The sequence below is a fragment of the Camelus ferus genome, chromosome 24 (genome assembly GCF_009834535.1).
Source record: "Camelus ferus isolate YT-003-E chromosome 24, BCGSAC_Cfer_1.0, whole genome shotgun sequence".
In the NCBI taxonomy this organism is placed as follows: domain Eukaryota; kingdom Metazoa; phylum Chordata; class Mammalia; order Artiodactyla; family Camelidae; genus Camelus; species Camelus ferus.
Window position 1 is genome coordinate 11,347,259 of NC_045719.1, and position 25,485 is coordinate 11,372,743.

General features: G+C 34.5%; 1 protein-coding gene across 3 annotated transcripts in view; it reads right to left on the bottom strand.

Moving 5' to 3' along the window:
• The window catches only part of SS18 (SS18 subunit of BAF chromatin remodeling complex), a 56,147-nt gene that overhangs the window by 12,931 nt on the left and 17,731 nt on the right, over positions 1–25,485 (bottom strand). The window contains exons 4-9 of one of the 3 annotated variants that reach the window (XM_032467480.1): positions 20,037–20,190; positions 16,284–16,505; positions 4,838–5,005; positions 4,068–4,172; positions 1,114–1,206; positions 282–404 (exon numbers count right to left, since the gene is read on the bottom strand). In XM_032467480.1, the coding sequence (XP_032323371.1) occupies positions 282–404; positions 1,114–1,206; positions 4,068–4,172; positions 4,838–5,005; positions 16,284–16,505; positions 20,037–20,190 (865 nt within the window). The remainder of the gene's footprint in view (positions 1–281; positions 405–1,113; positions 1,207–4,067; positions 4,173–4,837; positions 5,006–16,283; positions 16,506–20,036; positions 20,191–25,485) is intronic. The other 2 variants (XM_032467481.1, XM_032467482.1) reach the window with 2 other exon arrangements.

Below are 25,485 nucleotides of genomic sequence, written 5' to 3' on the forward strand. Positions count from 1 at the left end.
CTGGTCATGAAAGCTAAATAGGTTTAAGAGTTCACTTTAAATGGCTACATACCCTACCTTTGGTCAATGAAACACCTCTAGTTTATGTTTCTTTTTAAACAGATTACTAGTTTAACAACAGCATTTAAAATAAACACTCCAGTAGTAGTCTGAGCCAAAATTGTGAATTTTCAAAAATGGTAATTCTTAGAAAAATAAACATTAACTATCCACTTCCATATTTTAAAAAAGCAATGATCACATTCTTTTGGCGACAAAAATAAACTGCAGTAAGCTGTTACCGTAGCCCTGCTGCTGCCCTGGATAGCCCTGCTGCCCGGGGTACTGCTGCTGCTGGGGTGGATATCCCTGCTGGGGAGGTGGTCCTTGGTAAGCATCCTGCTGTTGGCCATACTGTGAGTTTCCTACAGGGTAATTGGAGAAGAGGGGAAAAAAAAACTGAGAAGTTTGCTTAATTAACTTTTTTTCTTCTAAGATGCATAGCCAAGAACACAAGAACAAAATGAAATGCCATATTGATTTTAAAAGTTAACAAAACAAAGAAAAAAACTCAAACCAAACAGAAGGGTTTCGGCCAAACAAACTGCAGTTAAAGCCAATTTTGCAAGGTTGAACTGCAGCATTTTCAGCGTCTCTGCCATACGAGCATTACATTTACTGGAACATCACAGTCATAAGATCATGACTATGCTAAATAAAATAAAAAAGACAAAATTAAAGACAGCTACAAGAGCACACACTAGCTACACAAGATCAGCAAGCTGTTTCCTAAAGGCACTATACTTATGTGTAAATTATACATATGTAAACACACACAAGAAAAAAAATTGGATTGATGGATTTATGTTCAAATAGAAAATTTCCACTGAGGAAAAAATTATTTTAAAATGTTTTAGTCTTTTTATTTTTGTTAGAAATGGCAAGTCATGGTTATACATTTTAAATATTTGTAAGGAAATTATTTTGATTGTTCTAGGCTCCCTGTAACTTTCAAGACAGCCAGCAACTAGTATTCTACAAGAGCTTTGCGTGGGTAGAAGTTGTCTTATGCAAGAATTTTCGTTCCTGTAGAAGGGGATATATATGTGGATGTGTGTGAAGGTATATAGATACCTCCTTCGTAGTAATGTTGTGAGGAATCCTCATAAGGCCTATCGTAGCCTTGTTCAGGATACGACGGTTGCTGATAACCGTAATCATTATGACCTACATCAATTCGACAAGAGACAGGAAGAAACGTTAATGGCCACTGAGTGAAAAACCCTAAATATAGTTAAACTTTCAGATAAAACTGAAAAAAAGAAAAAGAAATGGAAATACATAAAAAATAATTTCAATTGCATTAGCCAAATATTTACCAAATGTGATTGTTTTCATATCGAGATAACGTGCAAATTTTTTTAAAGCAAAAAACAGTTTTAGAAACATTACACTTAGCCTTAACTCTGATAATCCTCATCAAGGAGGGAAAAAAACTTTATCTTCCATTTTTTTTTAAAAAAAAGTGAATGAAAGCATTTAGGCCTTTCACATGTAAATAACTTGAATTAAATTAGAATGAACAAAGGAAGCAATTATCATATTTTGTAAAACACCTGTTCTGTTGGTCGACAATTTCACAGCATATGCTAAAACAATGCAAAATATAAAAGAGCTCCATAAGTTTTTTTCCCCTGAAAGAAACTGAAACAAACTTTTCACATTTTATGTTAACTTGCTTAGAGTATATGTACCTCAAAGTATTTTCAGATGCAAAAATATATTGCTTTAATGCTGCCATTCTAGGAGCTTTTAGAAAATACATCTAGAGTATCACAAACATGCACCTTCACAAAATTAATACTGTGTTAAGTGCTAAGAGTACACCTTTAATTTTAAAGCATGATAAATTACACCTGCAAGATGACTAGACTTTGATGAAATCAACACTCTAGTCCTTTTTGCTAAGTTGCTCAAAGAAATTGCAAGAAATAACCTTTCAGTTTGCTAAAATCTAACTAAATTTTAGAAGAAAACCTAATTAAGGAAGGAGGAATATAGTTATGAATAAACGTGATACTCATTGCTCTAGTATTCCAGTGTTCGCAAGCCACCTCATAAACACCTACATTACAGATTGGCAAACTATGCCTGCAGTCTGAATACAGCCAGTGGCCTGTTTTTGTAAAGAGTTTCACTGGAACACAGTCACACCCGTTCATATTTTCTATAGCTGTTTCCATGCTTATAACAAGAGTTCAGTAGTTGAGACTGAGACCGTATGACTTGCAAAGACTAAAATATTTACTCCCTGGCCCTTTAAGAAAAAAAGTTTGCCAACCCCTAATCTACACATTTACTGGTATAAGTATCTAAGCATAATAAGAAAACATCCAATGCTATTGAAGAAAATTAACTGCTGTTATCAATGGAATAAATACTCTATGTAAATGTCAGACAAATATATTAATGTACGCCTATGCAAAAATGACACCACTTAAATTTTAAAATTCCATGATGTAATAAAACGAATTATTTATAGCATCCTTAAAGTTCTGCTATTTAGAAAAATAACATTTTGGACAGAAAGTTCATATTTAAAACAATATAAATTTCACATTTCAGGAAATACTCAGGACGAAAATAAAAATAACAGAGTTAAATTCAACTCAATTACTTAAAATGTATTTTAAAAATTAAACATTTATAATCAGCAGCCTTCCTAATGTATAATATTTAACAACCTAGATTTCATTTCTTTTAAATATTGATAGTCGATAAATGTAGCTAAAGTTTTTACTTAAAAAGAACTTAATACAATGTCTACATGTGAAAGGGAAAAAAAAACATTCTGAACAATTCAGGGCAAGAAAAACAGATTTTAAAAAATATGTTGTTTTCTAACCAGAATTATCCATACATATCATTACCACTAACAAACATGTACTTTGTATGCAGAATTCTACAGGTGAGTGAGTGCTCTGCCTGTATGGGAAGAATTTCTGCAGAAAAAAGCCAGTGTCCTTACACCACCTATGCTTTACACACTGACAAAAAAGAGCAGACAAAATGATTTTTTAAATATATCAAATTACACCTTGTTGCTAGCTTATATGAGCTTCTAGTCAAATGGTCCCAACACCTTAGCTGCAAGTTCTTAGTTTCCTCAAGTTTGTGCTAAGCAGGTTACCTTAATTACATCAAGGGAGATTAATATAAATGAAGATTTTGGCAAATCCTTCCAGACAAGACAAATCATTTTATAATGTGAATAACTACCTCTAATTGATCCATTTTATCTGTTTGGATTATGTTTTCTTCAATGCTATATCATAGAATTTCCAAACATACAGGAAAATTGAAAGAACTGCATTGTCAAAGCCTACTTGTATGCTTGGATTAATACTAAGTACAGTAGTACATCTTTTACTGACCACTTTTTCACAAGCCACCTTCCCACTAAAAAATAAAAATACCGTTAAACTAAATAACTAAAATTAAAATCTGGTTTCCAAATACCTTTCTGTTCTACTAACTCTATAAACAGCCTTATTATGCATATAATTTAACTTCCAAAATCTTTCCCAAATGCAAATGCTGATGTACAGAAACCACAGTTCTTTGAGATGTATGCAACATTAACTAATGTGATGAAACTTGGAAAAATACTCAAGAACAATATTCTTTTCTTATTTATACAATGCATACAAGTAAACTGATGGGTAAACTTTATGGTATATGAATTAGCTCAATAAAGCCGTTATTTAAAAAAGTAAATCAGTAACACTTGCTTTTCTGGTTCAAATGAACAATTCCAAATACAAAAGGATCCTTTTTCATATAAGAAAGGATTCCAGTGACAGAACATAATTCCTGATGGTACTAATGTAGAATATCTAAACAAAATATATTTTAAAATAGATTATAAATTAATGCTACCACTGATGCTTTAGATTACTGAAGTGTTTCTAAATATGGAAGAAACATATTGTTAGTTTCTTCATTCTCATTGAAATGTTTTGAGTAGTTACCTACATTAATACTGGGCAGGGACAGAAAATGGGAAAGGTAACATTAGGAGAGATTACCATCAGGGTAATATTGCTGGTTCATGCCTTCTGGAGGACCTTGTCCACCATGACTGTATTGGTCCCCATAATAGTCTTCCTGGCCTGAGTACTGCTGTGGTGGGCCTGAAAAACCACAACCAGTCAAGATGTAAATAACTTGTTCTCTATGTCATCAAAGGCTTTCTTTCTAATCTCATGTTAGGAGAGATTATTTCTCAGCTGTTGATTCCCCTCCCAAAGCTCTGGCGTTTTAGAGACTTTTAACTGTTCTTATATACACACATACATAAAAACACAGCAGCACCACACACCACATTTCACAAGAATTAATAATGTTAAGACTATACATGCAATATTAAACAATACCAACTCAAAAAAACAAACATTAAATTCTTAAAAAGGTTCAAACTGATAGAAAATTAATTTCCTTTTTACTTTGGTATTAGAGCAGTTTGAAATAAATTAGGGTTTGTTTCTGATCATATATTTTAGTAACTACTCAAAAATAAAACAGTATTTTCTGCTGTAAATTCATAAGCTTTTGATATAGAATTTTATGATGTAACCTTTTTCCAGAAAAGACTAAATAAAACTATAAACCAGGAAGTTCATATCTACTTTATGACCCTTTGTACCTACTGTGCCTACTACCTTTTAAGAAAAATAATAAAATACAATTTTAAAAATCAAGAAACAAAAAGCTCTGACTTTATCTAGATAAAAAGTTCATTTAAACATTTAAAGACTTTCAACTACTGTTAAAAAAAATTATCCAAATGGAATCTTACCCTGTTGAGGTGGTCTGTAGGGAGGAATCTGTCTCTGACCCATCATATGATTCCCTTGGTTAACTTGACCCATCATTCCCATAGGTGGCTGCTGGCCTTGGTAATGCTGCCCACCTCCCTGTGGCATATTGTATTGTTGAGAAGGAGGCTGCTGATGCATCATTGGACCTGAAAAAAGACAAATATTATGCACATTTTTTTGCACATAATTTTAACATATTAAGAGAAATTCAAAAATCTTTTATTATCATCTAATCCCTGAAATATGTAATTTACTGCAAAATAAACTGACTTCCAATAATAAAAAGAAATCTTTGAATTAAACTTCACATGCCCAAAATAATCTGCAAACAAGGGAAAACAACTAATCCATGGTAGTTGATTTGAATTCCACTGGAGGAATATTTTAACAATTTGTGTAAAAACAGAGTAAATACAACATATGAACATCTTGAATGTATATATTTTTCTTTATGTAAGTACGGTATTTATCTATATAATCTTTCTAGAAAAGACAGAATCCTTACACCACATAAAAAAACATGCCAAAACAAAGTAAACCACAAAATCACATAGAAAATCAGCAGTTAAACCAAGGGAATGAAATCTGATTTCTGGATATCCACTTTTTTCCCCTTTTGCAATGCCCACTCATTATATAATGGTAGATAGAGAAACTACAAGAACATTTATAAATATACTACTTATACGGTGGAATTTCATAAAGTTAATTTTACAAACAAAAATTTAAGGGTCTTCTTTCCTTTTCCCAACTTTATAAACTAAAGATTTATAAACTAAAAAGGTCTTCTTGAAATCAAAGGGCTATACGTTGTTTCTTAATAAAGCTCTAACACACACAGACAAAATAAAGAAAAACACCAAGGCAGAGAACTACAATAATCCAAAGACTCAGAAACTAGAACTGCGCAGTTTCCAAAGTGAGCAATGTCAAGGTAGCCAAACTACCACCGGCATGGGATCACACTGGGAACAGTGAAAATATGTCACGTGGTGCAGTCAACAAGGGCCACAGAGCTCTGTGGTGGGCCTGAAAGCAAGCAGCTCCTCAGAGGTTCACGGGGCTAAGTCACAGTGTGGGTGGCTCACCCTTCTGCCATCATCACCACTGCTGTCTGAGAAGCGTGTATGAGTCCTCCCCCAGTTTACTGCTTACACAGCTACATACTCACTCCCCTTTTACTAACTTGGGGACAACTTAAGAAGAAAGAACAGGAGGCAAAGAACTAGAAAAGTTTTACAGGCAAACACTGACCAGACGAACCAAAAGCTCATTGTTTAATTACTGAAATAAAAATTTAAAACAAAACATGCCCACCTCTCTAACTATATTACTGACCTACAATAGCAGCAACAACGTAAGCAGAAAGAATTCACTCCTTTCCAACCTGAAGAACTGACTGGTTGGTTATCTACAGAAGTATTTTAGCGGTGCTCTCTTCCTCTTGTTTGCCTTCGCTGTTCTACTTCCTTCCAAATTCCTTTTTCCTTCTAATTTTATCATAAATATAGTCCTTTCAGTTTATGCTGGGACTTCTCTTTCAACAAGGAAATAAAGTCTCACTAGTAGGGAGAAGGTGGCTGAGTGGAGAGTGGAGAAGAGAACTCAACAGTGAATGCACTTAACACTGTCAGACACGCTTTCACAGTTATTTCGTGTAAACTGCTAACAACTACCAGAGGTAAGAATCCTAATTTTCAAGTTTTCAGCCATGGACTCCAAAGGTCAAGATTACATAAGCTAATAGATATCAACTGGGAATCAGACAGAACTCAAGTTTGATTTCAGAGCACGTTCATTCCATTATTCTTCACTGCCTCTATTCAAGCTACAGCAAATTTAGTAGTTCAGAAGCAAATTATGCAATAAAAAAAGATCCAAAACATTAACTACTTTAACTGAGGTTATAATTTGAAAAGTATATTTTGTATATAGTAAAGTACTGAATACTAGCATTCATAATATAATAAGCAGTATGATTGGTCATTTACAGGATTCATTTCCAGTAAATGAAGGTTTTGTCTTATCTTTCTTCTCCAATACTGATTAAAGACCTCTTGTCTTGAGATAACTATAAAACTAAAGCATATAATATGCACTGGAACTGAAATTTAAAATAAAGGAGGAAGAAAGCAAAACCATAATAGCCAGGGGAAAATCCAAAAGGATATGTAACAACAAAATTCTAAGCTTTGCTGTAAAGGAGAAAAGTAATTCTAGTTTAAGCCCGAGATAGAAAAGACCATGCCACTCGTGCTTTATCTTTTGGGACTGTCAGCAGTTCCAATCCCAGAGAGCTCAATTACCACCCTTCTTTTATTCTCTGTCACTTCTCTCCCTCTAAGGATCCTCAACATCATTCAGGATCAAGCCTAAAACCGCAGAGAATGGAGGGGGACAGCACCGCTAAAACACAATGCTTTCATCTTTTTCCTGGAAGCCTTATCCATTAAAAAAAATTATGACTTCAATTCTGATTGTTTAGGAAGCATATTGTTTTTCTTATGATAATGAAATAAGCTACTGTGGCAAATAAATGTGTCTTATCCCTTGAGATATAATGGAAATAAGAGAGCTGTATTTCAAAAGGTTACCCCAAAGTAAGTTCTAAAAATTTGTGCTACAGTGAAGATTACAAAATGAGTCTATTATAACCATTTTCTACAAACAGTGACATCACACATTACTATATCCTTAAAAGTTATTCTTTCTCTTTTACATAAATCATTCTGATGCTAAGACGTACTACCAAGTGTGATATCATATATACAAAGAACCTACTAATGTCTTAATTGTCTGTAATATGCTTTTGGAAGTGTTTTAAAAGCACATTTAACACATGTATATCACATTTTTTCTTCCCATTTGGAGCTTTATACCCAAACAGATATTCTATGGAAACAATGTCCTATATATTAAACACACATGAAATATTCCTAAATCACCGTATTTTATATTATTGGAATTCTTTGCTCCAAAGAGACAGTTAATACTTAGTTTTATCTCAAGTTACTGTTCAAAAAGAAGAATTTTTTTAAAGACTCAACTATAAAGATAACATTAAGTTTAAAATAATCTGTGAAGAATTTAGAATCATATAAAATTTCTATATACATATAAATATATATATATGCACATATATCCACATCTTCAGATGCAAACCAATACACTAAAACTCTAAGTCATATCGTTAATTGATGAATTATTTCAAATGAAGGTTAAAAAGGATAGCTAACAGCTAATGAGCACTTACTGTGGGCCAGGCACTAAGGGCTTTACGTCTATTATTTGTCTCCCCAAACTCTATGAAACAGATAGTATTGTTATCAACCTCACTTTACAGGTAAGAAAATTCACCACATACAGCATTAAGAACCTTACCTAAAGCTGCACAGCTCGGAAATGGTGAGCACTCTAAAGCCGTGCTCTTCACCATTATGTGCACCTCTTCTCCAAAGTCAAGTCACACTTCTTCCATGTAGCATCTCCCAGGAAAACAGTTCCATGTAACATTATCACTATAATATGAAAATCCTAGAATACGAGAAGTTTCTTCACCTCACCTGTGATCTCCGTGTTGTAAGACTGACCATGAAACCGCACAGATAAACCTTCCTCCAAGCCTATTTTCTTGTTCGTATCACATCGCCTACTGCTCACACTTTACTGCTTGTTCCTTAACCATTCAGTCTCAAACTAAACCATTTATAGCTCTCATTTCAATATATTACTAGTGGTTTATTTATAAGAAAAAAATTCTGATTCCAGTAAATTCAATTAGCTAACTCACTACCTATTAAATAGCCACTTAAAATGAACAGGATTCTTAACTTACCTAAAACATACATCCAACGTCATCAAGAGTTCTAAGCAGTTCAAAATTAGACATTTAGATACAATACCAAGGATGCTGTACCACAACTAGCACAAACTTAGCTGAATTTCCTAGCAACCAATGAAGAAAAAGAACCATGACTGATTTTAGCTAGTAAAAAGAACAGTTCATTAAGACATACAAAGAGATACTTTTCATAACATGAAGTTTTTAGAGAAATCTCATGAAAGTATTAAAATAGGGGGGAGGGTAGAGCGTGTGCCTAGCATGCATGAGGTCCTGGGTTCAATCCCCAGTTACCTCCCTTAAAAATAAATAATAAATAAACCAAATTACCTTCCCCCCAATAAACAGAATTTTTTAAAAGTTAAAAAAAAAGTATTAAAATATAATAGTATCAATAACTTTTGTTATTGTCGTTTGTTTTTCTAGTAACACAGACCATCCTTACATGTAGTTCCTTACAGTAACCACTTCTTAAAGCTCTAATTTTCAACCCTGGGTGATTTCATCCCCAGGGGAGATTTCAGTAAAGTTTGCAGACATTTTTGTTGGTCACAACTGGTCTGGGGAGTTCCTACTGCCACCTAGTGGCCCCAGGACAGAAATACTCCTAAATATCTCACCACACACTGGACAGGCCTCCACAACAAAGAATTATGCAGCTCAGAACGTCAATAGTGCTAAGTTAAGAAATCTTGGATTCTCAAGGGCATAATCCTAAATCATAGGCATCTCTGCAAACTAGTCTGAGAATCAAATTATGTATTTAGCTTTCTGGTGAGTGAAAAATTGGGAAAGGGATATTTTGTGGCTTAATAAATCTGGCAAAGTAAAAGCTAGGCAATTTCTTAGTCAACCCTCTTAAACAGTTTCAACCGTTAATATATGTATATGCTATATAATAATATACATATACACAATATGATAATATTAATTCAGAAACAAAGTCGCTGGTAAACATCTACTGCAGACTGAAAGGAATTCCAAAAGCTCTAGATTTATGAGACGTAAGTGGCAATTTGTTGTGAAAGTGAAGATCTTATCTTGCCCAAGGAGAAAACCATGGAGATGGGTTACACTAGAACTTATAGCTTTGTGTCATTTAGCAGGAAAGCTGAAAAGCTATGAATCATAAAGTACAGAAAAGATTACCCTGCCCAGAAAAATCTTCTGAGGGAATGGGCTGTAAATAAGCATGACTTGGAATACTTGTAAAATGTAATTTCTAAAATGTACCCTTAGAGATTCTGATTTAGCAGGTAAGGGGTGGAGCAAAAAAAAAAAATCTTGTTTTAACAAGTACCCCAGGTGATTCTGATGTGGGTAGTCCCGGTGTTATACACTGAGATAGAGTCCTAAGCGAAAGAGTAACCAATCATCCCCTTTTACCATAAAAGAAACTAAATTATGGTTCATACAGAAAGTTTAAACTGGAGTAGAACTGCATCCCATGAGGGCACCTAGGGTGTTACCTATAAAACGCACCCTAAGGAGTACATGTTACAAATCTGTCAAAATCCAGTGACTGATACACAAGATTTGTACATTTCACTGCATGTAAATATTACCTAAGAAAAAACTATTAAAAAAGAAAAAAGCAAAACTTTAATTGCGCTCTAATAATATGCAGACTAAGGTGTTCATGAGTAAAGTGTACTCATATCTGCAAATTACTCTGAAATGCATTTTGAAAAAGAAGATGCCATTAATGAATGAGATGGATGGACAGATGGATGATGAACAAATTTAGCAAAACATTAACTGTAGAATATAGGAGGCAACTATACAGGTACAATTCCTTCAGGTTTTCTGTATGTTTAAAATTTTGTATTAAAAAAACGGGAGAAAAATTTAAAATTAATCCTAGAAGAATATATAAAGACTTCTCAAAACTCAACAGTGAAAAAACAATTCAACTAGAAAATGGGCAAAAGACACGAAGAGACATTTCAACGAAGAGGATATACAGATGCCAAATAAGCACATGAAAAGATGTTCAGTATCAGTAGCCATTAGGAAGATGCAAATTGAGACCACAATGAGATGTTACTACACAGTTTTCGAGAGCTAAGATTAAAAAAATTGACAATACCAAATATTGGCAAGGATATGGAGAAAGCAGATCTCTCATGCGTTGCTGGTGGGACAGTAAAATGGCACAATCAGTTTGGCAGTTTCTGAAAAACCTGAATATATACTTATCATACAACCCAGCAGTTGCACCCTTGGGTGTTTATCCCACCCAGAAATGAAAACTTATTTTCAGATAAAAACATGATCATGTACACGATTGTTCAGAGCACCTTTGTTTGTAAAAGCCAAAAAATGGAAACAACCAAAATGTCCCTCACTAGGTGAATGATGAAACAAACTATGGTACATTCATACCATGAGATACTGCTCAGCAACAAAAAGGAACGAACCACTGATGACAACAACTTGAATAAATATCAATCATGCTGAATAAAAAAAAAAATCTCAAAAGGCATGATTCCATTTATGTAGCATTCTTAAAGTGACAAAATTATAGAAATGGAGAAAAGAGTAACAGTGGTTGCCAGGGCTTAAAGATGGTTGCAGGGAAGACACACAGGATCTCTCCACATTACTTATGCAACTTCCTGTAAACCTATAATTTCAAAATAAGAAGTGTTTCAAAATGACTCATAATCAAACTAAGTTTATAATCTGTTGGAAAGAAATTCACCTAGATTCTGTCTCCCAAATCCAAAAGGTTTTGGTATGACTGACAATCATCTGTTTTATCTGACAGTAACTGACAGTCTCTTCTTTGGTTCATTCCGGAAATGACAGTCTGTGGACGACAACAGTCTGTGGACGACACTACCACAGAGAAGGATGCTAGTGTTTTAATTTGTTATGGTAGCAGGAAATCTAACTAATCTATCAGTCAACAAATAGGATAAAACAGTGAACAAAACATGACAGAGCTCCTGAGTTAACAAAGCTTAAGACTCTAAGGGAAAATAATTAAACAGATACTCACAAATAATTATGTAATTACAAGTACTCAAACAAAGACCCTAAGTACAGGCTATTTACTATTCATAAGTGGACAGCACCCTGTCTGTGGAGTAATTTAAAATTTATAGAGCAACGTTATAGGTAATTTTTATTTTATGTTCTGTTTTTCTCTTTTTCTAGATTTCTCATATTAAACATTTTTATAACCAGAAAAATGTCATCATTGGGGAAAAAATTACAACCTTGAAAAACTTATCCACAACAGCAATAATAATCAAACGTATAAACAGAACATCTAATCTGAACTACAATGTAATGGCCGCACATACCTAAAACTGTAACAAACAGGAATCTGCAGTATCAGCGATGTTGCACAAATTTACCAATGTTAACAGTGAAGAGAGATGAGGGTATACACAATTCTCACTTTTCAAATCCACTGTATTTGAAATCTTTCATTTGTAAATTTTCTATGTTGTACTTGAAGGAGAAAAGTTCAGTATAATACCACAGTGCTTTTTTTTATATTGAAGAGTAACAAAGTTTATTGAGGATTCTTAAGCTCCTGAACCTGGGTGGAGGGAGCTCTGGATCGTGCCCAGAGGGACTGGAGACTGGAGAATGAGATCAACAATGTGAGCAATCAATCAATCAATCAAATCTACATAACGGATCCCCAATATAAACTCTGAACACTGGGGCTCGGGTGAACTCCCCTGGTTAGCAATACTCTGTGCAAACTGTCACACACCAGGACAGCGGGAGAGAAACTGTGCCCATACATCTGGATTTTTCCCTTGGCTGACATTAATTTGTATCCTTTCTCTGTAATAAATCATAAGTCTTGAGTATAACAGCTTTCAGTGAGTTCTCTGAGTCTTCCCAGCAAATTACTGAACCTGAGAGTGGCTTTGGGAACCCTAAAACTTGTAATTGGTGTCAGATTTGAGGCCAATCTAAAGGACGAGTCTCTGCAACTTTGCAGTTGGCTACCTTCAGAGGTGAGGGCAGTCCTGGGGACTGTGCTCTCAAACTCTTTGCAGCAGCTTTAACGCTGCCCCTGAAATTGTTCCTTTCCTCTCTCTTGCAGCATCAATCTCCTCCTTTCCAATGGATCATTCCTATCAGTATACAAACATGACTTAGTATCCTCCCGTCTTCAAAATAATCCTCAACCTTACATCTTCCTCCAGCTATTAATCCATTTTTGTTTTCCTATAACAAAAAGTACTGAAAAAACTGTCTTTACTCACTATTACCAATTCTCTTCCCATTTTCTCTTAAATACACTGCAGCAAGGCTTTTGCCCCATCCTTCCACCAAAACTGCTCACCAGTCATAAAATCCAATAATTAGTTTTCAGTCCTCATCTGAATTGACCTATTAGCAGAATTTGACATGTTTAATAACCCCCCCTCCCATTTTAAAATACTTTTTCCACTTAGCTTCTGACTACACTCTCCTGGCTTCTCTTCCCACTCACGGGCTACTCATAATCAGTCTTCTGAGTCCAGGAAGGAATCTGTTATCTTCCCAAAGTCAAAATGTCAGAGTGCTCAGGGATTGAATCCTCAGTCCTCCTCTCCTCTATTTTTATTCATTCCTTAAATGATTCCTTCTAATCCAATGACTTTGAATTACCCAACCTCTCCCCTCAACTGTAGACTCATGTCTCCAACTGCTTGCTATCTGATGTATCCACTTAGTGAATCATTCAAATTTAACATGTGTCAAACTAAAACCTTTTTATTCCCCTAAATTTGCCTTTCTCCTGGTCTCTTAATCTTAGTATATGGCAACACCATTCACCTGATTACTTTCACTGAAGTCATACTTAACTGTCCTGAACTACACATCCAATCCATTAACAAATCCTAGCAAACTATGGCAGCTCTACCTTCATATTATATGGTAAATATCCCCAAATGATTTCTCATTACCTACATAGTATCACTCTATTCAAAGCCACCATCATCTCTTACTCGAATACAGAAAGCCTTTTAACAGGGGTCCCTGCTTCCACACTTGTCCAACTACAGTCTGTTTCCTATACAGAAGCCAATGGTATCTTTTTAAAACATCCATTCAGATCATGCTATTCCTTTGTGCAAAAACTTTCTGGCAGTATCTCCACTTTCTCAGAATAAAATCTAAAACCCTTATGGACTACAAAACAAGGTCTTTCATGGCTTGGCTTTCAACTCTATCTTAGATCTTCTTCCCACCTGCACTCACTCACCTTCAGCTAGACTGCTCTCTTTGCTATTCCTCAAACACACTAAGTATGCTCCAGCTCAGGGCTCTTGCTGGCAATGCAATGCTCTTTTCCCAGGTATCTGCTCACCACCCTGAAATAGCACACATAACCCCATCTTTCTCTTTCCCTTCACTTTGCTTATTTTTCTTTATAGCACTTATCATTATCTGACATACTTCTATCTTATATGAGTCTTTACAAAGAACAGGAAGCTCTTCACCTGACAATATTAGAAACTCAATAGCCTTTCACAAAATATATTCTGTAAAACTTTGTAGTCCTTTTAAGTTTCAACAGGAAATTTTAAACACTATCAAACAATCGTACTTTCCTCATTGATTATTAAGATCATTTTGGCATGATTTCAGCTGGCAAGGTCATTTGTCCGGAGGAGAATTTTAAAAGACAGAGTCAGAATTTCCTCACTGATTAACACCCTATTCTCTCTTAAAAAGTAACTCTTATTTCTTTAAATCAGATCCCTATTTAGTCATTTTTATACAGTCCATTTTCTACTAAGAAAATCATAAATTATAAGAACAAAGCAAATATAACTGCTTTTATATAATATATTATATAAATATATAATGGCTTTACATAATATATAGTTTTATATAACTGCTACAGCAAAAGAAAAAATCATACATCAATATAAACTATCACATTTTTGAAAAGAACAGTTTAGGGGGGTACTGGGGAGGATGAATGAGATGGGGAAGAAGATTAAGAACTACAGACTTCCAGCTATAAAATAAGTAAGTCATGGGATGTAATGTACACATAGAGAATATAGTCAGTATTTAAAGAACTTTGTTCAGTGACAGATGGTAACTGGAGATGGTAACTTATCATGGTGATCATTTCATAATAGGTAAAAATAGCATATCATTGTTGTACACCTGAAACTAATATTCTATGTTAATTATAATTCGATAAAAGAAAAATTATTTTAATTAAAAAAATGAAAAGAATAGTTGGTCCCTATGTTTTGAACAAAAAATCCCTATAAACACCTCAACTCCTTTCTCCGTAAACAGTAATTATTTTCTATACACACATTGCTGCACACATTATTTTTTCTTCTTCGGATTTTATGATGTCATATAAAACCATGCTGCAGCAACATCCATTTTTGCACACATCTTACCCTTCCTTAACTATAGTTTCTAAGAAGTGTACTATCATTACTATAGTTGCTGGAAGAATCATTATCAATTTTCTTGCTCCCTTTCCTGGTAACCGAACTATGTGGAGAAACATCTGAACTCCCATCTAATCTAGCCCTGACTGTATCTTGCTATTTTTTGAACATTTCATTGACATAATAAAAAAAAGAAAATACTCCATCATGGGTACTAAACAACCTTGAGGGTAAAAAAATGGAGCAAGTGTCAGTTTTGCGAAATTAAATTTACTGAAAATTTGTTCTATTAGCTTCCTTTGTTTCTGGTGTATTTTACCAGTATTATAGAAGATACCTGTATTAATATTTTAAAATTATAATATACTATTTCATCAAAAGTAGTGATCAACAGATCACATTAAATAACTTCCTTTATCTGTGTGTACTTTAGTGATTTGTTTTTCATAAGCAAAATCTAGAAAATTTTATTGCAAATACATTTAATTCTATCGTGTACTCTTAACCTCACCACATTTCGTAATTGAAATAGCTTTAGGCTGGCAATAGGCCAAATGTTTTAACAGGCAATTAGCAGAACAGAGCGCCACTTATTGGTTTTTAGTTACTATTTACAAGAATACTTAAAAGAGAAACATGATAACAATTTCATTCTCTGAGATTGGTAATAAACTTTAATAAGACTTCACACTAAGAATACAGGAATATAGCAGCACCTCCACTGAACATTCTAATAACAAATTATGTTAAAATTACCTTTAATGCCAAAAACGTTAAATCAAGGTAAATTCATACAAATTAATCTAGCCTTCACAAGTGAAATGAACCACAGTGTAAGTAGATGTTTTTTAAGGAGTGTACTTACAAAGATAAAACTACATTTTCTCAATTTTCTAGCTCTAACCAAATGTTTGGTTACTCCTTGAGTAGCTTAAAAAAAAAATCCAGAAATATAGAATCTCAAATAAATGGTCCAAAAGACATCAAAATGAATAAGCTTAAAAAGCTAAATTAAAGCAATTTAACTTCTAAATGTAAAAGAAAATTATTTTAAGCTTGTTTCAAATAGTGTTCCTTTTCTATGGCTATAACTGTAACTCACTTTAACCTTTATTTTTGTAAATCAGCTAACATTTTGAAAAGTGTTCAAATTTCAAAGGCTAATATGGCATTCTAGTCAAGAATGATATAAAACATACTTACCCTGGTTCGGCTGCATATTCATATTTGGTCTGGGGCCATAGTTTGCCATTGGCTGCCCTTGACTCATCGTCATCTGGTTCTGTACTGGCAGGCTCTGTGATGATGGCACGGAATGGTTGTAACCTCCCATGGATCCATGGCTACTTGAAGGCATGTTCATGGAACTGTTTGTCATATTGAGTTGATTGGGTCCAGGTCCCTGCATAGGCATATGGTTAGGCCCTTTGAAGAAAAGTGATCAGAACCAAAATATGAAAGTTAAACAGATGATCTACACAAAATTACCTTAAAAAGCTTTTTTTTTTTTTGTATTAATGTAATACTAACACCAAACAATAGCCTGAGTATTTAATCAGCAGCAAACAAAGTAAATGCTTTACATGAATGAAAGCAAATACTGTTATTTGCTAGACGTTATTATTCTCATTTTATAGATTAAGAAACTGACGCTTTTGAAAAGCTAGGAACATTCTGAAAAAAAAAGTAATGAAAGAAGACTTGCTTTATGAGAGACCAAAACATATAAAGTTGCAGTAATTAAAAGTGTATAGTACTAACACATAAATGAATTGATAAAACAGATCAACAAACCCAGAGCAGAGTCTAAAAACTCACACAAATGCATAATTTGGTAAATGACAATTAGTGGTGATATAAAGTATCAGTGGGCAAAAGAAAGATAATTCAATAAATGATGCTGTGACGACTGAGCAGACATCCGGAAGAATACAGGTTGGATCCCTACCACTTTCTTTCCACCAAAACTAAGTCCAGATGAGCAGAAGAATTAAACATTACAAAAGAAGAAAGAAAAGGCAAAGAAACTATAAGAGTATTTCAAAACGGAGAATTTTAAAAATAATGTTGGAGTAGAAGGGCCTTCTTAAGTATGCCAGAACACCCAGCCATAAAAGATCAATAAACTTAAAATTTTGAGGACATAAAGAGTACATAAAAAGAGTATGTAAAAAGAAAACATTTGCACATATCCAAACAAAACAAAATTAAATAATAAAAAAAAAACTAGTAGAAAATTATTTACAAGAAATATCACAGACCAAACTAATCACTGAACATACAAAGTAAATAAAAGACCACCAGCAGTAAAAGGGCAAAGCACCCGAATGATCGGTGCACACATAAACTACAAAAGGGGTAGCAAGCATGAGGAAATCGCTCGCTTCACTTAATATAATAAAAAGGCAAACTGAAATTATAAGACCCATGTTTCATCTTTCAGATTTGCAAAGATCAGAAGTTTTGCTCCACCTGTATTATGAAGAAAGAAGCACTTTCACATACTGTTGAGAGAACATAAATACATAAATAAGTACTATTTCTATGTAGACCCACTTGGCAATAACTAACATATTTAAAAATGCATGTACCTTTAAACCAGCAATTTAAGTACTAGGAATTTATCATATAAATATACAAGTTTTTGTGTGCATGTGTATATGGATGCAAAATTATGTTTGTTTGTTTACTTATTTATTTATATTTTACAGGCATATTCACAACAGCATAGGTTTTAACACCAAAAGACAACAAATAACCTGTATTTCTATCACGAGGGAAAACTACCCAAATGAATTAGAGGTGTCCATAAAAAAAGGCATGTAATGCAGTCACCGAAAAGGGGCAGCTCTTTATATACTGAGTGGTCTCCAAATATATCTGTTTATACTCACAGTCTCCAAGATAAATCTGTAAGAGGTAAAATATATATATATAAAATGCTATCTAATGTATGCTACCATTTGTGTTTTTTAAAAAAATAAGAAGAAAGAAAAAAGAATGCATATATACATATGTTTTATACAAAGAGAGTATCTCTTAAAGGATAACTAGACAACAATGACTGCCTGAAACAAAGTGCCTGGGTGGGTAGAGACCATACGCCTTTTTGTACCTTTTGACTTTGGTACTACAGGCATGTATTACCTAATTTTTTTTTTCAATCAGTTAAATTGTTTAAGAAGAGAACCTGAGACTGAGAGGATATGTGACCAAGATCAAACAGCATGTAAGTAGCACTACAACTTAGATTATAACGTAAAATATTAAAAACAAAACTACAATAGGAAATTAAAAGCCTAGATACAAATTTGTATGCATAAAAGGGTTGGCTAAATGCTATAAGAAACCCACTAAAGACAACATGAGTAACTGGACTTTCAATTTCTCCTACACCTAACTGTAACTCTTTAACTAATAAACTGTTTTTGAAGTTCTGGACAACCTAGGTCATAAGGGGTTGAAAATTTCTGAGTCATAAAGAATATAACTTATTTCAGATGGCCTTACACAAAAACCAGTATGTTAACAATAATTATATTGCTGCTCAATTGCTTCCTCAGCCTTAGGCTTCAATGTTATCTGGAGAAGTTGAGTCAAAATCCTACTCAAAGGTACCACCATAAAAAGACACAAAAACTCCTTTAACTTGCTAACCTGCATTAGCACAAACCTCCTGGTTTTAAAAACAATGTGTCCTGATGTGCTAAGTGTGGACTGAGCAAGAAGCTTCCTCCCGACTACAACCTGACAAGTAGTTATGTCTTTACTTCCACCTCCACACGCGGCGAGGGCCGCAGTGGGTCATCGGAAGCCTTGGCAGGAAACAGAAGACTGCCAGCGAAACACCACCGCCCTCCTACGTGACCAATCACACATCAATCTGCTATCAACCAGGCTGCCTGGCCTCTTCTGCTCTGTGCTCTTTTGCTCCATTTTCTCCACCCGTTGCCCCTGGACACCGATGCTACCAACCAACATGATCAGCTAAGATCATGCTACCCTAAGGATACTAACTGCTAATTTTAAAAATAAACTGTTCTATTATTTTAATTTGCTGTCATTACTGTTATTTGTATAATATTTTCTTTTTTAAATGAGTATAGCCTTTGTCTTTAGAAAGTAAAAATATTTTTATATTAAATGTAGAAAATGCCCCACCAAAAATCATGGGTATGGGTTGTGGCTGTTGTTATAAAAACAAAATAGTTTAAAGATACTTTTCAGATTAAAGATTCAAACCAGCAAAAGGTAACTAAATAAGCATCCAATGGTCTGAAATATATTTTAAGTGGCTCTAAACTTAAAATGGATAAATAGTAAAGGGAATGGTTCATTATGTAAGAAAGCTAATACTTTTCAGCTTTTAATTTTACTTCAGTAGCAATATCTCTATTTATATCATGCTATTCATGTTATCTATATTTATATTATGCTATATGTATTCATCAAAATCCATGCTCAGTTTCAATAACATCAATGAGGAAATACTAAATCCATTAGCACTTTAGAGATTGTTTTGTTTCTCCCTCATGTGTTTTTTTCCAGGAACACTGTTTCTGAAATCAATAAATTTCTAAGTAAATACAAAACTCAGGGAAATGTTATAATACATTTTTATAAACAGATTTTAATTCTTAAGCCATGGCACAATGCCTTTTTTCCCCCAAAAAAGCTTCTAAAGCCAGCTGTATTGCATAGTTTCAGACGGACTAAATTTAGCCAGTTCTGTTCATCAGAGGAATGCTGTGTGTCAGCTACATCAAAGCCCAAGGGCAGCCTGATAAACACTGAATACAGGTCACGTAGCTCTGTAGCTAACAAACTCTAAGAGAGCTTGGACTCGGGGGCATTCAAAGCAGTTTTGTCATCAACAATCTAGTATCCCTTGAGCCCCCATGTCGTTTCAGTTGCTAAGCAACTCTGGTGTTAATGTCTTAGAGGAGAAAAACTTACCAGGCATCTGGCCGTTCATCTGGTTCTGCATGTGTGGTGCAGGAGGACCCCCACCTACCATTCCATCTGAAGGCATGTTGTGAGAGCGTGGAGGTGGGGGAGGGCCGCTCTGATTCATCCCTCCAGGACCCATAGGCATATTCTGTGTGGGTGGCTGAAAGAAGACAGTTTAGTAAAACAAGAAAAACAGTTAGACTAATACATTAAAGATGCATATGGTATAAGGGTTGCCTATATTACTCAATTGAACAGGAACAAAAACACAAATGCATTTCAACTTATTCTAATGCATTTTAATCATGAACTATTAACATCATATTTAATACACTCCCAAAAACTTCACAAGATCATTAGCATGAATATATCATCTGATCACCTTAGACACTGCAATTAAAGCGTATTTTACTCTACAGTGAAAATTAAAATTTTTAACATTCTAAACAAAAAGAATTCTTATTTATTTACATATAAGGATTTCTAAGGTGCCCATTATTGTTACTTAAATTATGTTTTAAAAATTAAATCTTCATTATTAATATGTTTGGATATATTTACTATTAGTGACAGATCTCACCTGAAAAGATGCAGTTACAAAAACCTATATAAAGACCAGAAGATTCAAAACATGATATATTTTATACTGTTGAAGCAGGGTGGGGGAGTAGTTTTGGAGGGGGAATATTTTAAACCATGAAGACTCAGCTGAGCGCAACATTTTTGTGCCGACTACTCCTATAGATCGGAAACATTACTGATGGCCTCCAAGGGTACAGAGACAGCTGCCTCAAAAGGATGCCTTTGGCAAATTTCCTAATGAAAGTGTGAAGACACTCACTGACTAACCTTGAGAGTTCACAAAAGGGCGAAAGGAAAAACACAGATATGAGGTGCTCTACAACACCTGACTCCCTTCTTGGGGCTATTTGGGTGGAGAAAGCAAATAATTTCTTTCTAACCCCCTATTTTTAAGCCTGCAGAAGGCCAGGGAAATATTGTTCTCTGCAGATCTATTTCTGCCTTCGTTCTCTACTTGTCTATGTTCTAAATATAATGTCCATTCCTATAACTTCAGTTATATAACTCCCTTCCTCCCACAAGTTTACTGAGTCTGTACCACCCGCAGTTTGTGAACACAATCCTTCCTGGCACACTTTTTAACAGATAATACATTGTTCTCTGGCCATCACATGTAAACACTCAAATCTCTAACCATCTAATAACCACTAACATTACAAAAATAGTCAAGTGCTACTCTAATAGTACCCACGTCAAATTCATAATCTGAATTTCTTCACTACTAAATCCAAACAATAATTGCTTCTCATTAAATATTTTCTCTTCAATTCTCATCTTAAATTCTTTACCCAATTTGCATTCTTTAAACACTTCATGACCTTTGTTCCATTTTCAAAAAAATTACCAAACATCAACTCAGTGTCACATATCTCACTTTTAAATCATCCCTTATCATCCTTCAAACATGGCTAACTCGAGCCTCTTGTTTGTAAATAAAATTCCTTTCTCCTATATTCTTGTCCAAATTTTCTGTTGAAAATTCATGTTCTCACTCTCAACAGGTATCAGTTTTTCATTTTCTTGTGATTTAATTCATAAAACATCAATATTCGCAGTTCCCCTCATAATAGAGTAGCATGTATCAAACCAACCCTCTTGTTAATAAGCGATAAAATCGAGACCAGTGTAGAAACTATTTGAAGGCACTGAAGAGTACGGCACACAGAGAGGCACAGGAGGGGCTACAACTCTTGCAAGAAGGGAAACATAGAAGATCAGCTCCACAGTCACCTTGGCTTCTCCTTGACTCTGCTGTATGACAGGAAAACAAAGCCCAAGGAGAAAGTGGCAGTCCTACTGGACGGAGAGAAGACAGAGTTCCTGGCTACCAGAGAGCTGGAAACTAAAGCCTGAAGTCCCAAAGAGGAAGAAACACAGAGAGGGGAAAATTCGAGAAAACCAACAGAAAACAGCAGTTTGGAGGCAAAAGGGCTGAGCAGAGAGAGATTTCAGCTTCCGCCCAGTTCAAGGGAGACAAAGGTAGGAGTGTCGGCCCCACAAAGTCAGAAGGGCCTTCATAACAACTCAGTCCCTCTACTGAGACTTCAAAAAAGCCTCTCCGTGGATTAAGGTCAAAATTGAAATAGATCAGCCCTAACAAGTCTACAAAGACTCAATCAGAAGTTACAAGGCATCCTTAAAAATAGGAATAAATGGCCAACACCCATTAGGATGGCTATATTAGTTTTAAAAAAAATACAGAAAGTAACAAGTGTTGGCAAGAATGTGAAGAAAATATCTCTCCTACAAGCTGATGGGACCGTAAAAGGGTGCAGCTGTTGTGGAGAACAATTTGGCAGTTTCTTATAAAGTTAAACAGAGTTACCATATGACCTAGCAATTCCACTCTTGGTATAGACCCAAGAGAACTGAAGACATACAAAACTTGTACATGAAATCACAGCAGCACTATTCATAACAGCCAAAAAGTAGGAAACACCTAAATGATGAATGGATAAACAAAATGCGCTAAATATCCACACAGTGGAATATTATTCAGCCACAAAATGGAATGATAATACATGCTGACAGACACATACTACAACATGGATGAATCTTCAAAACACTATGCTAAGCGAAGAAGTCAGACTCCAAAAGTCACACACTGTACGAGATTTTTTTAACTTAAAACTCATAATGAATTAACTGAAAAGCAAGATAAGCAACTCCAATTAACCATCAGTCTTCTTTTAAAATTAAGACATGCTTATACACTCAATATTAGTGAATGGCAACACTATCAGTCGAGTCTCCAAATTCTTTCCCTCATCCCTCATACGTATTCGGTAATTGAACCCTGCTAATCTTCTTTCAAATACCACTCAATCTGACTCCCCTTTCCATTTATATGCTCCAATTGTGTACTACCTTCATCTTCCTCACCATCAGTATTTACTAAGTACCTCCTACATGATGGACACTGTGGATTGTTTTATTGAATCCTCATTATAACGTTACAGAATAAGTATTATCTTTCTCATATTGTAAAAATGATCATGGTATGCAACAGGAAATGAAATTGCTACTATAGAAATAGGAATCATATTTTTCTAAAGTTTTGCATATCCTCAAACATTACTGGATACTATTTTAAAAGCACGGAAATGTAAGATCTCCAATTCCTAGCTACACAATAGAACCACCTGAAAAGCTTCTAAAATGTGCAGCCAAGATAAAGACACACTAGACTATGTGATTATCCAGGTTCTTTCAGCTCTAAAACTTTTGATTCTGTAGAAATATATCTAGACTGTATGCCTTAAAATGACCTACCACAGTAGAAAAACTATTTTCTCCCTAAGTCTTTTTCCCAAAGGAAAATTAATGGATGAAACTTTTCTTGACTTAAATTGTTCTCCCATAATTCTTTTCTACTTCATAATACTGGCAGATGAAAAAAATAAATTAATAACAACTAACACTTGGTCAAAACTTAGAAATGTAATTTCCTCAAAGTATGTTTGTAGGAAGGATTTATAGACACATAATGCAGTCATATTTTCTACTGGTAAAATTATTCCTAATTCATATGATGAAAATAATTATGTTAATAGTTTACTTCAGAAAGTAAACATCAGCTCTGAAAACCAATATTCCAATGATGCCTCCAACATTTACCAAGAAAGACAGGGCCTTATATACCTACATAAATGGAGCCAGAGCAGTGTACATTCTGCATCATGTCAGCTTTGTATAAATATGTGGTCTCTCTCCAGGACCCCTTAGCTGTCAGGTGACACTGCCTGTAAGGCATAGGATGCCACCCTATGCTCTGTCAGTTCTGATTTTTGATTGGCTGCTTCTTGCTATGGGCTTAAAATTGAAAAAGCAGACTTGTTAAATATGTGTAAGATTAAGAATAAATAGTTTCTGTTACAAACTTATAATGCTTCTAGCATAAGAAGTACAATGACTAAGTGTTAATATGCTGGCTTTAGAAGTTATTTTTCTCGTTTTAGGTCTTTTTCTATTTATGTCTGGTTTTTCAATTCCTGTGTTTCTTCCAAATAGGAGAAGCTTGCTAGATCTAGCCTCGTTCCAGATACAGCAAATATTACTAACATACATAATTCCTATTTTGGGGAGATATAAAAAACCTGAAAGTTGAACTTACATAAAATTATGGTCACGTTTCCAACTCCCACAACCAGTTAAATAAAACAAAAAACTCCATTCTGGAAAACTTCAGTAGAATCACACTAAAACATATAGTTCTTTTTTAGGGTCAAAATTTCTCCAACTACAGTTAGTAACTAGTATATTGTCCCTTCTGGCAGATTGCTTGTATTCATTATGTGTTCAGCTATTCTAGTTTTCCCACATTCATCTCTCTTCCTGTTTCACCTCCAATCCAATTGCTTCCCCTCTAGCTGATTTTTCCCCCTCTCCAGCCCTGCTTTTATTTATTAATTCAACCCTCTGCTGTTCCCCTACTATGAGAATCTATTTATTTCTGGTCTTTCTAAAACCCCTTCTCCTGTTAACTTACTTCCCAAGCAACTTAACCTTCAAAATACCCATTTTTTAAAATGAAAATTTGACCATGTATTTTAAATAATACTTTGACCAATATTAAGAGGGAAACATTTTATTTCAAAATATACTAATGGCAATGTTTATATTCTTTAGTAAAATATGATGTAGAATGGTGACTCCGTGTGAAATGAATCTGAAATAATGGTAGGTTTGTAATGAAATGTGTCTCTTTCCTTTTTTGGTGGGAGGATAATATAACACTGTCCCTGAATATAAACAGTAATCATTTTTACTCTCCTGTTTGATCTACAGGGAAAATTTTAAGTTCTATTTAAAAATACAAAAAATTCAGTAAGTTTATAACTTAGCAACAGGTGAGAATGGATTAGTAAATTCTGAGCTAGAAATTTTGCAGTACCATAATGAATTTCTATGGTAAGTTTATTTTACCACATTGGTTTCTCAAGAATTACTACCTTCTTGAGGACAGGCAAGAGAAATGAGAAAATAAATCTCAAGATACATGGTATAACCCAACATTTTTGTGTTCTTCATAAAAGCTAGAGAGAACATGGGACATTTTTAAGAAGTTGTAATGTTTATGACTTTAAGACATTTTTATATTTTATAAAGACAATACTTCAAGACAAAATGACAAAACCCAGAATTGCACAGTATCTTAAGTTACATAGAGAATCTCAATTGGCTGGGTAGAAGGGATACGAAAGGGGTAACAGAATCACCTGAGAACGCTTGGCAAACTATCCCTATTCCCCCACCACCCACAAGATTCTGGTAAGACTTTCTGGAGGGAAATATCCCCCCTCCACACTCAATGCCCTGACTTGAGAATCGCTCCCATAGTGCGTTACTGTTACTGATGAGAACATGCTCAGAA